Source organism: Sardina pilchardus, chromosome 10 (genome assembly GCF_963854185.1).
Source record: "Sardina pilchardus chromosome 10, fSarPil1.1, whole genome shotgun sequence".
NCBI lineage: Eukaryota > Metazoa > Chordata > Actinopteri > Clupeiformes > Clupeidae > Sardina > Sardina pilchardus.
Window position 1 is genome coordinate 31,841,938 of NC_085003.1, and position 14,790 is coordinate 31,856,727.

Genomic DNA, 14,790 nt, shown 5'->3' on the forward strand with positions numbered 1-14,790 from the left:
AAAACCAAAGCTTGTAAAACAATTCTGTTCAAATCCTACGTCTTATCCTCACAATTCTGTTCAAATCCTACGTCTTATCCTCAGGAACAAGACATAGGCTACCTGTACAGTTCTTCAGGACCAAGAATGACCTAATTTCTCTATGTTGAAATGATGCAGATACCTCAAATATTGCCAGGACATCAAACTATTGTATTTGCAGATACAATACTGATTTATGTCATGTATATATAGGTAGTTTATAATATACCTCAATATTATTCTTTTTTGCACTTGAAACTTTGAATAGTCCTGTCAGTCAAACCATACATTTGCCTTCCATCCTACAAAGTTTGGGCAGGCTTGGAATCATACTTTCTAAGACATTTATGACAAAAATATGGCTCCCAAGATGAATGAAAATCAAAAGGTAAAGAAATATGAAAACATTGGAATTGAACAAAACTATTTTACAGGTCTTTATTTTGGAAGTACATAGACAGACTCTGAGCGAAATTGGAGACGGTGAAGCAACCATTTTTCTGGATTCTGTCTGGATTTGACACGGAATGATCGAAAAGGGAAACAGGTGGCTACTGATGACGACGGTACATTTTTGGCAATAAGCTGCTTGGGTTGTGATACCAAAGTCAGGCCCTATAGATAATTCACTCTGGTGTGATTGTGTTGTACCATCCAGTCCGGCTCACATTCATTCAACACAAGACGAGATTAAATGTTTTAATTGATCACAAATTGTTAAAAGGTATAAGTCCTTTGTACTGATGATGTTGATATGTAAGCTCAACATCCCTCCATTCTGTGTGCCTAAAGCAAAGGCTGTTGATTGGCTGGAATTAGCGTATGGTTTGGTCTGGGCCACTTAGCTTCTTTCCCATTTACAGAGCCTGGACTAGGAACACTACATAATCTTATACACACTGATTGTATAACACTGAGCAACTCAGTTTCATCTCTCAGATGATAAATAGTTTGCATCTGTGTAGTGCTTTTCTCCAGAGCCCTTAATGTCTCTGTGTAACCATTCATACATGCTGATGGCAAAAGGCTGCCATGCAATCGGACTGGACTTGAACCTGCAACCTTCTGATTATAATTTGACACAGGCGACATGACAATCTGTATGGACTCAAAAGCTGATGTATGCTCTTTTTCTGCCATTAGGTGATAATATATTATACATCAAAACTGTTCATGAATACATACAGTATTCACACTAGCGGTTTGTTGAACTAACAACTAACAACTAAATAACTACAGTAACACCTCATTTCTATTCTTTTTCTAAATAAGTTTTTTGTTGCCCTCAACAACTATCCTACTCATGTCTTGTTTGTGTCACATTCAGAGTGACAGGGAACTAGGAAGCAGACAAGTGAGAATTCACTTTTGTTCCCTTTGAACTTAAACAATGTGTCTTTGCTCCACTGTTGTGTGACCACTCCATGGACAAACACCAGCCCTACACCCTGATCACAGGCCATCCGTGCCTGTACGTGCACAGGTACGTCTTTAATGGCTGTGTGAGACAGATGTACTCTACACTGGGACTACATCCAGCCCCCGTCTCCTGCCTCCAGTGTGTTAGTCTAAGGAGGTGACGGAAAAGCTGCTGCTGATGTAAATCAACTCAGACATTTCTTGGAACCTGTCTATTGACTCTCCTGGTTTATCTTCGTGTGTGCCCTTATGAGTGTTATGTGCTTTTAAGGAGGGATGAGATTAAATTCAAATGTTTGATGTCATAGTTTTCTGATAACTGCCATTTGTTTAATGTCAATCTTTTCAATCCTCCATCCGTGAAAATATGAATGGCTTGAGCCTTTTCGTTTATTTTAGAAACTGCATGTCAGGGATATTGACAGAAATGTGCACAATCTAATACACCAAACTCAAAATGACAATAATGAAAAACAAAGACTTATTTTAATATATGTCATTATTTATATAATTATGTAATTTATTTATTTACATTATATCTATCTATCTATCTATCTATCTATCTATCTTTATACAGTACATGTGTGTGTGTATAAATATACATATATTATTATTATTTATCTATCTATTTATTTGTTTAATTGTGTATCCTGTCTTTGAGCATTGTTGTGCAAGAATACAGGTTAGGCCAATACAGGTTAGGCCACATTGGGCGATGAGTCATTTCCGCTTTCTTCACTTACAGAAAAAGTTAAATACAAAGACTGACACCCTCTTTCGTTTCCTTTCCTTCAGCCTCATAGATGCTCTAAAAGACACATTGCAAAATATCCCTGTTGAAATAGCAAGATAAAAGTATGGGGCCAGAGAACTAGTCATTGAAGACAGCAGAAAGATACACTCTTCTAAGAGAAAAAAAAAGTTGCTACCAAAAATGGTTCTATTGCATGCTTCATATATGGCACCCCTAAATAGTTCTTTAAACCATTTTGAATGGTTCATCAAACGAACCCCTAAAGGGTTCTTTAAAGCCTGCATGGTTCTACAGTATATAGCACTCCAAGTCTCGATAGTTTCAATAGCATGGATGTCATTTCTAATTTAGTCAAGTTGAGTCCGAAGTCATCAAAATCGTGACTCGGATCTGTCTCAAGTCCAAGTCAAGTGGCTCGAGTCCACACCTCTGTACTGATCTGTCAACAAAGTCCATGCTAAACATCATTATTATTCTGTTTTCTTATGTGAATTACGCTGCATATATCTATATTAAGCCTATTCTTACAATGTTACTGCTAATAGGCCTACACTGCACATATCTGTACATGTCGTTCATAATACCTTGCCATATTTAGGCTAGGTATTATAAGATGCTGATACACTGCACATTTATTTAATCTATATTGCTGTAACCACCTTCTTTAAACCAACTACTGTCTATACTGCACTGCCTATCCTGACTGGTCTATACTTATCACATTGTAGGCCTACTGCTCTGCTTTTTTGCACTTCTGGTTAGACACTGCATTTTGTTGTCTTTGTGTACTTTGTGCACTCTGCACAATGACAATAAATAGGGGTAGTCACTGTGAAAGACATAAACCATACAACAGATGGCAGTAATGGTCTATCAAGAAAAAAGAATGGCAAACTCGGAGGTTTTACTATTGGTTAACCGTCATTTTCATCTGGCCAATCCTGTCCAACTTTCTGTTGACGTCTATGGAGGGTTACGAAAAATGGCGGCGCTCAGTACTGAGTTTGGCGATTTGGTGCAAATTAAAAAGCAGCTTATTTCTATAATATCACAATGTAGAGAGAGGGGGCTCGTTCATAGCATGAAATGGTAAGTAAAGAGATATCATATTTCACTGTTTTTACGATAGTCATGAGGTTATGTTGCAATTTTAAGGAGCTTAACTGTATTTCCTAGCTAGCTTATAATAGACCCGGCTAGTTTACGTTACCCAAACAGTAGAGTTTTTGTCAATGTCTTCACATAATCGAAAAAAAATAATCTTAACAAATGACATTTATTTACTTATAAGCCTAAAAAAAGAGCCACGATGTTTGTAATTACCGACAGATGCATTCACTAATGTACTTGTTCTTGGAACTTGAAGGGCTTCAGAGCTGGCCTTTGCTTTGGACCCTCTCCCAGTAAACGAACACCCACCACCCCCAGAACTTACCGAGGCGAGTGCATGTCCACGTCTCTATAGCTGTTTACATATTTGTGTACTAGTAAATTATGTCTTATTATGCCCGTGAGATCGAGAATCTGTCTCTTACCATGACACATTGTTGTTGTTGTAGGACGACGCGCAGGATTTCGACGCTCTATGTCTGGCAAAATCATACTTCGATCTGAAGGAGTATGACCGCGCTGCGTATTTCCTTCGCGGCTGCCGCAGTAAAAAAGCATATTTCTTGTATATGTATTCCCGCTACCTGGTAAGAATGACGTTTTACTCTTAAGGCAACTTGTATCTGATAAATCTAGGATGTTTTCTAGTCTGAAACGATGTTCTTAACTCATGTTTCTAGTCTGGAGAGAAGAAAAAGGATGACGAGACTGTGGACAGCCTTGGTAAGATGATATTCATGCAGATTTACAGAAATCGTTTAAGGGGTTTACATCTTTAGCATAGCTTGTATTTTGCATCAATGACAATGCAGCACACAATATGATAAAAATAAATGGAGTACTTAACTATTTATGAAGAGACAAAATCTCTTTACTTTGAAAATGCAGGCAGGTGATTGGTTGGGTCTTGTACGACTGTTGTGATTGGTTGTAGGGCCCCTGGAGAAGGGTCAGGTGCGGAATGAGGCTCTCAGGGAGCTGAGGGTGGAACTGAGCAAGAAGCATAGTGCTGGTGAGCTGGATGGATTTGCCTTATACCTGTAAGTATGCATGTGGATGAACAGACACCCTCACCTGAACAACTAAACACAACGGGACACAGCATTAAAGGCTTCTCAATTAATCTGTAAGCATGCAAACGTGTGATCAGAATTCACCAGCTATCTGTATAATGGCATACCAGCTACTACAGGTCACACACATTGACCTACTACTATCAGCAAGTAGAGTCAAGTGTCTCATTAACGCACAAATACAAGTTAATGGGAGGTTTACTCAGTGCAAGGGTTTGCTCAGTGATGACGATGTGATGATGATGTGATTTCCATCCTATACCCCTCTGCTTTTTCTCTTTCCTCTTAACACTTTGTGTGTGTACACCAGATCTCTCTCTCTCTCTCTCTCTCTCTCTCTCTCTCTCTCTCTCTATTTATCTATCTATCTATCTATCCCTCTCTTATATATATATAATTAAAATCACATTTCAATATCCATTATTGTAAGCTTCGAAAATATTAAATTAATTGTGATTAATCACTGTGTGTGTGTGTGTGTGTGTGTGTGTGTGTGTGTGTGTGTGTGTGTGTGTGTGTGTGTGTGTGTGACCTGTGTGCAGTTATGGGGTGGTGCTACGCAAGCTGGATCTGCTGAAGGAGGCCGTGGATATCTTTGTGGCGGCTACACATGCCCTGCCTCTACACTGGGGTGCCTGGCTAGAACTCTGCAATCTGGTCACCAACATTGAGATGGTACGTGACCAAAATACACACACACACACACACACATATATACAGTATAAACACACACACACACACACACACACACACACATACAGTGAGGAGAACATGTATTTGATACCATGCTAAAGTTGACTAAAAAGAGGAATATAAAATCATCATTTGACAATTGATCTTAATGTCTTAATTCAAAAATTGAGTAAAAATAAAACCGCTAACTACCCCAATTTTCTTTGTGAATGAAGAATGTTTCGTAAATAAATAAATGTTCTTCCTAAATGCTAGGGGGAAGGAAGTATTTGACCCCCAATGTAACCCTATGGGAATTTAACACATAGGGTTAACATTGGGGCAGGCAGATTTTTATTTTTTAAGGCCAGCTATTTCATGGATTCAGGTTATTATGCATCCTGATAAAGTTCCCTTGGCCGTTGGAATTAAAATAGCCCCACGTCATTACATACCTTTCACCATAGCGAGAGATTGGCATGGTGCTTTTTGCAGTAGGCCTATTAGCCTGTTTGATGCTCATTGAGCTCAATGCAAATCAAACAGGCTAATAGGCCTACTGGAAAAAGCACCATGCCAATCTCTAGCTATGGTCAAGGGTATGTGATGATGTGGGGCTATTTTAATTCCAAAGGCCAAGGGAAATTTATCGGGATGCATAATATCCTAGATCCATGAAATAGCTGGTCTTTAAAAATAAAAATCTGCCTGCCCCTATGTTAACCCTATGTGTTAAATTCCCATAGGGTTACATAGGGGGTCAAATACTTCCTTCCCCTAGCATTTAAGGAAAACATTTATCTATTTACGATACATTCTTCAATCACAAAGAAAATTGGTGTCCTTGGCGGTTTGATTTTTACTCATTTTTTAAATTAAGGCATTAAGATCAATTGTCAAATGATGATTTTATATTCCTGTTTTAGCATGGTATCAAATACATGTGCTCCTCACTGTATATACAGTATACACACACACACACACACACACACACACACACACATATATACAGTATACACACACACACACACACACATATATACAGTATACACACACACACACACACACACACACACACACACACACACATATACAGTGTATACACACACACACACACACACACATGCATACATATACACATCACACACGTATACACACATACTTGTATACACACACACACACACACACACACACATATACACACACACATACACACGGTTTACTATTCAGTCATTTAGCAAGTGTTTCTACTTACATATCCTTTTGTAGACATGCTAAAGCTATAGAGCGCACACACACACACACACACACACACACACACACACACACACGCACACACGCACGCGCACACATTACATCCTCTGTCCCATCGCTGCCAGCCTCCCCGGTGCCTTCACCTCACCTTTTCTTGTGTGTGTTCCAGCTGAAGTCCTTGTCTCTGCCTGACTGCTGGGTGCGTGACTTCTTCCTGGCTCACATGTACACGGAGCTGCAAATGATCACCGAGGCCTTGCAGAAATACCAAAGTCTCATCGAGGCTGGCTTCTCCAAGAGCACCTACATCATCTCACAGATTGCAGTCGCCTACCACAACATCAGAGGTGTGTGTCCCACCCACTGTACACACACACACACACACACACACACACACACGCATAGATAAAGCAAGGGCGCTTTTGTCTCCGTGGCCCATACATTTACACAAATCATAGTGACCTATCACAACATTGTAAACACACACACACACACACACACACACACTGAAATGTATATCCTCCTGGAGTTCTGTATGTTATTCATTTGACAATATGACTAGTGTATTGGTATTTGCATCGTATTGTATTGCAAGGATGTCAGAACTGTTGAACCCTTGGCTTTGTTCTATAAGAAAAAGAATAGTTTCCTCCTTCATATGCACATCTCTGACTAAAAGCTGGCCAATCTAAACAAAGCTCAGCATGAGGGGAGACAGACACGGTATCTGCTAAAATAGACCCTTTTATTCCCCAGCTAAATTATAGGGTCGTTAGTAGGCTTGTAAAATAGCATCTCAGCATGTTTTTCACAGACTAAAAAGTGGCATATCTTTTATGTATGCATAGAAGGTATGACATCAGAGTACAAGATAAAGCACATTGCTCATCCATTCTATTTAATCTTTAAATTCAACATCCTCCAGTAAAATGAGCTCTGTACACAGCATAAATGTTTTTCTTTGTGCTCTGTGGTGCACCTGATTTGATTTGATTTGATTTGACCACACAGCCAGGCTGGTGGAATTTGTTTTCAGTACTGCTCTTGGTACAGGTTCCAACATTGGGCTACATTAACATATAGTATAACATATGTTACCTAGGTAAACTTGAAGCCATGTTTTGGTTCATGTGTCACGTGTGTTTTTCACTCTGGCAGATATCGATCAGGCTCTGGCTCTGTTCAATGAGCTTCGGGAGCAGGACCCGTTCCGTATCGAGAACATGGACACCTTCTCCAACCTGCTCTATGTCAGGGTGAGCCCCTCAAAAACTCTAGACATCAACAACAGGATGTCACTTTTGTTTTATAGCCTTGTGTCTTTTCCCTGATCGTTTTTTTTTTTATGATTATTTTCCTACTATTTGTCAGTGCTGAAAGTCTGCTTTACTGTATACAGCAGATATTACCAACAGATTTATCACTGGTGATTTTAAAGGAACACTTCACCGTTTTTTCATATAACTACGTTATTCCCTTAACGACGAGTTGATACATACCTCTCACGTTTCAATGCGTGCCGTGCACGGTACCACGGCACGGAGGTATGTATCAACTCGTCTTAGTGAAGTATTCCTTTAAGGTCCAGCAGCTGTATGCTATTGAGGCATATCTGAGAGGCAGTCATTGTCTCTCTCTCTCTGTTAAAAAGGATATGCTGTTTCCTTTCTTCCTTTATGTCATACTTGTCATCTCATTTCTCCCCTTCAGAGTATGAAGCCAGAGCTTAGCTATCTGGCCCACAATCTGGTGGAGATTGACAAGTACAGGGTGGAGACCTGCTGTGTAATCGGTAAGCACAAACAGACATGGATGTACGTATTACATTCATTTTCATGACACTTTTGTCCAAAGAGAGTCACAACTTAGGAGGGACTGATATTCAAGTTACAGCACAAAAGCAGACCTCAGTGTAACAGTAAATGCATTACCTTCTCATACCATACAAGATAATTAGATGATGATGGTGATGGTGGCGAAGTACACACACACACACACACACACACACACACGTGGTATTAAAATAAATCATTTGTGAATCTCTCTAATGGCTACACCATCCTCTCTCTTTCTCCCTCTCCCTCTTTCTATTAATTTTTTTTTAATTTAATTTAATGTTAATTGAAACGTTTTGTTGGTTTGACAAACTGGCATTTTTTATTTGTAAAAGCAAAAGACTTGCATAACTTACATAGAATAAATGTATGGTAAATGTTACAAAACAACATGTACCTGTAAGTAATATTAGATAAGTTTCACCCAACTAAAAATATAATGAAATGAAAACAGTATGAAATGTGAGCTGTATTTACAGTACATGTATCCACGATATTCCGCAGCCAACAATGGGGGTCGCCATGACACCGAGACGGTTTTCTATTTCCGGCGAAGCTGTATTGTATCTGTTTTAACGTGACGGTTTACGGTGCTTAACATATCATAACGCATATAAAAGTCAACTTTTCTATTTTATATCGGTTATATGTGATGCAGTATATACATGCTGAGGGCAGAATTGTCAACATTTCGAAAGAAATCTAAGTTGAGGCATAACCTAGTTTGCTATGGAGAACGCACATGTTAACAGAATGAATGGAAGTTGAAAACAGTATCGTAACCATCGCAACGATACATATTTCCGGGTTAAGGAAAGAGGTGAATACGTTGCGGTGTTGCCATGTGTCTCTAGGTAACTACTACAGCTTGCGGTGTTGCCATGTGTCTCTAGGTAACTACTACAGCTTGCGCTCGCAGCATGAGAAGGCTGCTCTGTACTTCCAGCGCGCGCTCAAGCTGAACCCACGCTGCCTCGGGGCCTGGACCCTGATGGGCCACGAGTACATGGAGATGAAGAACACCTCCGCCGCCATACAGGCCTACAGGTCCGTAGTGTACACACACACACACACACACACACACACACACACACACACGCTGCCTCGGGGCCTGGACCCTGATGGGCCACGAGTACATGGAGATGAAGAACACCTCCGCCGCCATACAGGCCTACAGGTCCGTAGTGTACACACACACACACACACACACACACACACACACACACACGCTGCCTCGGGGCCTGGACCCTGATGGGCCACGAGTACATGGAGATGAAGAACACCTCCGCCGCCATACAGGCCTACAGGTCCGTAGTGTACACACACACACACACACACACACACACACACACACACGCTGCCTCGGGGCCTGGACCCTGATGGGCCACGAGTACATGGAGATGAAGAACACCTCCGCCGCCATACAGGCCTACAGGTCCGTAGTGTACACACACACACACACACACACACACACACACACACACGCTTCAGCATCCATACAGGCCTACAGGTCCGTAGTGGACACACACACACACACACACACACACACACACACACACGCTTCAGCCTCCATACAGGCCTACAGGTCCGTAGTGTACACACACACACACACACACACACACACACACACACACACACACACACGCTTCAGCCTCCATACAGGCCTATAGGCCCGTAGTGTACACACACACACACACACACACACACACACACACACGCTTCAGCCTCCATACAGGCCTACAGGTCCGTAGTGTACACACACACACACACACACACACACACACACACACACACACACACACACACACTTCAGCCTCCATACAGGCCTACAGGTCCGTAGTGTACACACACACACACACACACACACACACACACTTCAGCCTCCATACAGGCCTACAGGTCCGTAGTGTACACACACACACACACACACACACACACACACACATGCTTCAGCATCCATACAGGCCTACAGGTCCGTAGTGTACACACACACACACACACACACACACACACACACACGCTTCAGCCTCCATACAGGCCTACAGGTCCGTAGTGTACACATACACACACACACACACTTCAGCCTCCATACAGGCCTACAGGTCTGTAATACACAGACACACACGCTTCAGCCACCATACAGGCCTACAGTACATACAGGTCTGTAGTACACACACACACTTCAGCCACCATACAGACTTCTAGGTTTGTACGCACACACATACTGTACCTCAGCGGCCGGCCATACAGTCCTTCACGAACACACATAACTACGCAAACACGCACATACATGTGTTTGTAATAGTCATACTGATCGTGTTTTGTTTCCCATTTCTTATGTCTGATTTAGACATGCAATAGAGGTAAATAAGCGAGACTATCGAGCCTGGTACGGACTTGGTCAGACCTACGAGATCCTCAAGATGCCTTTCTACTCCCTTTACTACTACCGCAAAGCCCACCACCTCAGGTATGTGCGTGTGTGTGTGTGTGTTGAGGGTTGTGACTGGATGAGTGATGAGGGGAAAGTGGATTTACTGATGCCTTATTGATTTGGTGGTAAATGTTCTTTCGTCAGTGTGATATTTGTGCTCTTGCATGGCATGTGTAAAGTCCATATTCCAAATCCAACCCTCTCACTGTTCAGTGTTCAGGCAGTCATGTGTGTTTTCTTTTACAGACCAAACGATTCACGTATGCTGGTTGCCCTTGGTGAATGTTATGAGAAACTCAACCAACACGTTGAGGCCAAGAAGGTGAGTGTGTGTTTGTGTGTGTGTGCCAACTAAGGTTCTGTTCGATGGGTATCCATCCTTGGACTTAAATTTCTGCTTTCCGTCCCTAATCATGTGTGTGTGTTTACTAGTGTTACTGGAGGGCGTACTCAGTGGGAGATGTGGAAAGGATGGCTCTACTTAAACTGGCCAAGTAAGTAAATGTGTTTGTTTGTTTGTTTGTTTGTTTGTATGTATGTCGGAGTCGTTTTATGTTGTCTATGCTCATATGTGTATCTGTGTGTGTGTTTGTAGACTGCACGAACAGCTTCATGAATCGGACGACGCAGCACAATACTATATCATCTACATACAAGACATTTTCTCCTGTGGGGTAAGACGTGTGTCCCTTTATAATATAAGCTACAGACATGTTTTATGAGCCATAATTAGTCTTCAGTGTTGAGTATGCTAATGTGCCGTAATCGTTGTGATTTTTATTTATTTTTTTTTAACTTCTTTTTATTTTGTTTTCATATCAGTCATACAATGCATCAAAACAAAATTCTCATGTGACAAAGTTGAATAACATACATTATGTCAGTCTTAGTGGGTTCATACAGGTAGTGCATGGTTTAAAGACATATCCCTCAAGGATCAAAGACTTAAAGATTGATTGACAGTCAATTCAATACATTGATATACCTAAATCTGCCTTCAAGTTCCAATCGTTGTGATTTAACCGGATTTAAAGCAATTATTGTGGGTATAAAGGGCAGAGGGGCTCAGCCACACATTGAATGTTTTGGTCGCCTAGCTGCCCTTTAGCCCATAATGGGTTGCATTTTGATCACATGGTTTGACGAACTCAACAGTGTTAAACACACTCACACACAAACTACTTATCTGGCCAATTCATACCACAGTTGGTCTGCTGCAGTCATTTGTTACAAGACAGTTCGATGCTTTTGTGTATTATAAGTAATGGTTAGAGGAAATGTGCAAGTGAATGAACTGTGTGTGTGTGTGTGTGTGTGTGCAGGAACAACTGGAGCATGCTGAGGTGAGCACGGCGCTCCGGTATCTGGGCCAGTACTACTTCAAGAACCGGATGTATGATGAGGCTTCCTTCTGTGCACAGCGCTGCTGTGACTACAATGATGTGAGAATCTCACACCCAGCACTCAAAACACCATTTGTAGCATGTTCATTTAAACATTTAAATTTAACATGCTACAATTTAAACATTTAAATGTTTAAATGCTATACAAAGTGTATTAGAGTTTAAATCCATCTAGCCATGTGTGGGCAACAGACATGTCCAAAACTCAAGGGATGCTAGCTTATGGTTAATACATTACCGAACTAATCAAGTAAGCTAGACACAATTATTCAATTATTATTGTTTCAGTAACAAGTGTCACTGCATTCACTCCACTCCAGCATGTCGTCTTACTCAGTGTTTGTATAAAACAGAGTAGAACTTGAGAGTAGAAGGTTAGCGATTCAACGGCCACTTGTCTCTTGAAACAGTAGCCAGCTGCTTTGTTGCTCCACTGAGTCGTGTACCCAAGGCATTAATCGTGTGTGTGTGTGTGTGTACACAGGCTCGTGAGGAGGGGAAGGCTCTGCTGCGGCAGATAGCGGCCGTGCGGGAGCAGGGAGACACGTCTCCTCCTGAGATGTCCTTACCTGGCGTCTTCACCCCGCTGTCCAACAACGCCACGCCCATCAGAAGAGTGTCCCCACTCGACCTGTCCTCGGTCACACCCTAACGCACACACACACGGCCATGCTGTCCAACAACGCCACGCCCATCAGAAGAGTGTCCCCACTCGACCTGTCCTCGGTCACACCCTAACGCACACACACACACGGCCATGCTGTCCAACAACGCCACGCCCATCAGAAGAGTGTCCCCACTCGACCTGTCCTCGGTCACACCCTAACGCACACACACACGGCCATGCTGTCCAACAACGCCACGCCCATCAGAAGAGTGTCCCCACTCGACCTGTCCTCGGTCACACCCTAACGCACACACACACACGGCCATGCTGTCCAACAACGCCACGCCCATCAGAAGAGTGTCCCCACTCGACCTGTCCTCGGTCACACCCTAACGCACACACACACACGGCCATGCTGTCCAACAACGCCACGCCCATCAGAAGAGTGTCCCCACTCGACCTGTCCTCGGTCACACCCTAACGCACACACACACGGCCATGCTGTCCAACAACGCCACGCCCATCAGAAGAGTGTCCCCACTCGACCTGTCCTCGGTCACACCCTAACGCACACACACACACGGCCATGCTGTCCAACAACGCCACGCCCATCAGAAGAGTGTCCCCACTCGACCTGTCCTCGGTCACACCCTAACGCACGCACACACACACACACACGGCCATGCTGTCCAACAACGCCACGCCCATCAGAAGAGTGTCCCCACTCGACCTGTCCTCGGTCACACCCTAACGCACACACACACGGCCATGCTGTCCAACAACGCCACGCCCATCAGAAGAGTGTCCCCACTCGACCTGTCCTCGGTCACACCCTAACGCACACACACACACGGCCATGCTGTCCAACAACGCCACGCCCATCAGAAGAGTGTCCCCACTCGACCTGTCCTCGGTCACACCCTAACGCACGCACACACACACACACACGGCCATGCTGTCCAACAACGCCACGCCCATCAGAAGAGTGTCCCCACTCGACCTGTCCTCGGTCACACCCTAACGCACACACACACACGGCCATGCTGTCCAACAACGCCACGCCCATCAGAAGAGTGTCCCCACTCGACCTGTCCTCGGTCACACCCTAACGCACACACACACACGGCCATGCTGTCCAACAACGCCACGCCCATCAGAAGAGTGTCCCCACTCGACCTGTCCTCGGTCACACCCTAACGCACACACACACACGGCCATGCTGTCCAACAACGCCACGCCCATCAGAAGAGTGTCCCCACTCGACCTGTCCTCGGTCACACCCTAACGCACACACACACACGGCCATGCTGTCCAACAACGCCACGCCCATCAGAAGAGTGTCCCCACTCGACCTGTCCTCGGTCACACCCTAACGCACACACACACACGGCCATGCTGTCCAACAATGCTACACCCATCAGAAGAGTGTCCCCACTCGACCTGTCCTCGGTCACACCCTAACACACACACACACACGGCCATGCTGTCCAACAACGCCACGCCCATCAGAAGAGTGTCCCCACTCGACCTGTCCTCGGTCACACCCTAACGCACACACACACACGGCCATGCTGTCCAACAACGCCACGCCCATCAGAAGAGTGTCCCCACTCGACCTGTCCTCGGTCACACCCTAACGCACACACACACACACACACACACGGCCATGCTGTCCAACAATGCTACACCCATAAGGAGTGTGTCCCCACTGGACCTGTCTTGTCACTCAAGTGCGGATGGACACACTGACCTATTGGGATTGTCCTTACCAGACCCGCACACACAGGTTTATATGGACTCTCCCTATTAGACCTGCACACACACACACACACACACACGCAGACACGTTTATATGGGCTCTCCCTATTAGACCTGCACACACACACACCCTCCAATGTCCACCAATCTCAAGAAGTCAACCTTTCAACACTGGACTTGTCTCCCATCATGGCTTGTGTCCATCACAACAGGTGTGAGCATACACCACACGCCGTGGTCCTTTCGTCCTCATACCCACAGTCCCCTCAGCCGAATCTTTGTTTCTTAATTATTATTGTTTATATTACTCTCCATTTCTATAACAGACATCACTATGTAAATATTTACGGATTTCAGAGGGAATGGCTTGCTTGATCCACTGTTGAAATTAAACTTTTTTTTTCTACTTCTGTTGCACCTTTTTACAATGTGAAGGGAAAAACAGTCTCT

General features: G+C 43.6%; 1 protein-coding gene across 1 annotated transcript; it reads left to right on the forward strand.

Moving 5' to 3' along the window:
- Nucleotides 1-3,160: 3,160 nt before the first annotated feature.
- cdc23 (CDC23 (cell division cycle 23, yeast, homolog)) lies at nt 3,161-14,746 on the forward strand. The gene is made up of 16 exons (XM_062548179.1): nt 3,161-3,283; nt 3,561-3,633; nt 3,754-3,891; nt 3,985-4,027; nt 4,239-4,344; nt 4,920-5,052; nt 6,473-6,650; nt 7,462-7,559; nt 8,014-8,095; nt 9,032-9,185; nt 10,489-10,608; nt 10,819-10,894; nt 11,005-11,066; nt 11,168-11,246; nt 11,895-12,014; nt 12,460-14,746. Exons 1-16 carry the CDS (start codon nt 3,177-3,179, stop codon nt 12,625-12,627), a joined length of 1,737 nt encoding a protein of 578 aa, XP_062404163.1. The 5' UTR covers nt 3,161-3,176; the 3' UTR covers nt 12,628-14,746.
- Nucleotides 14,747-14,790: the final 44 nt, after the last annotated feature.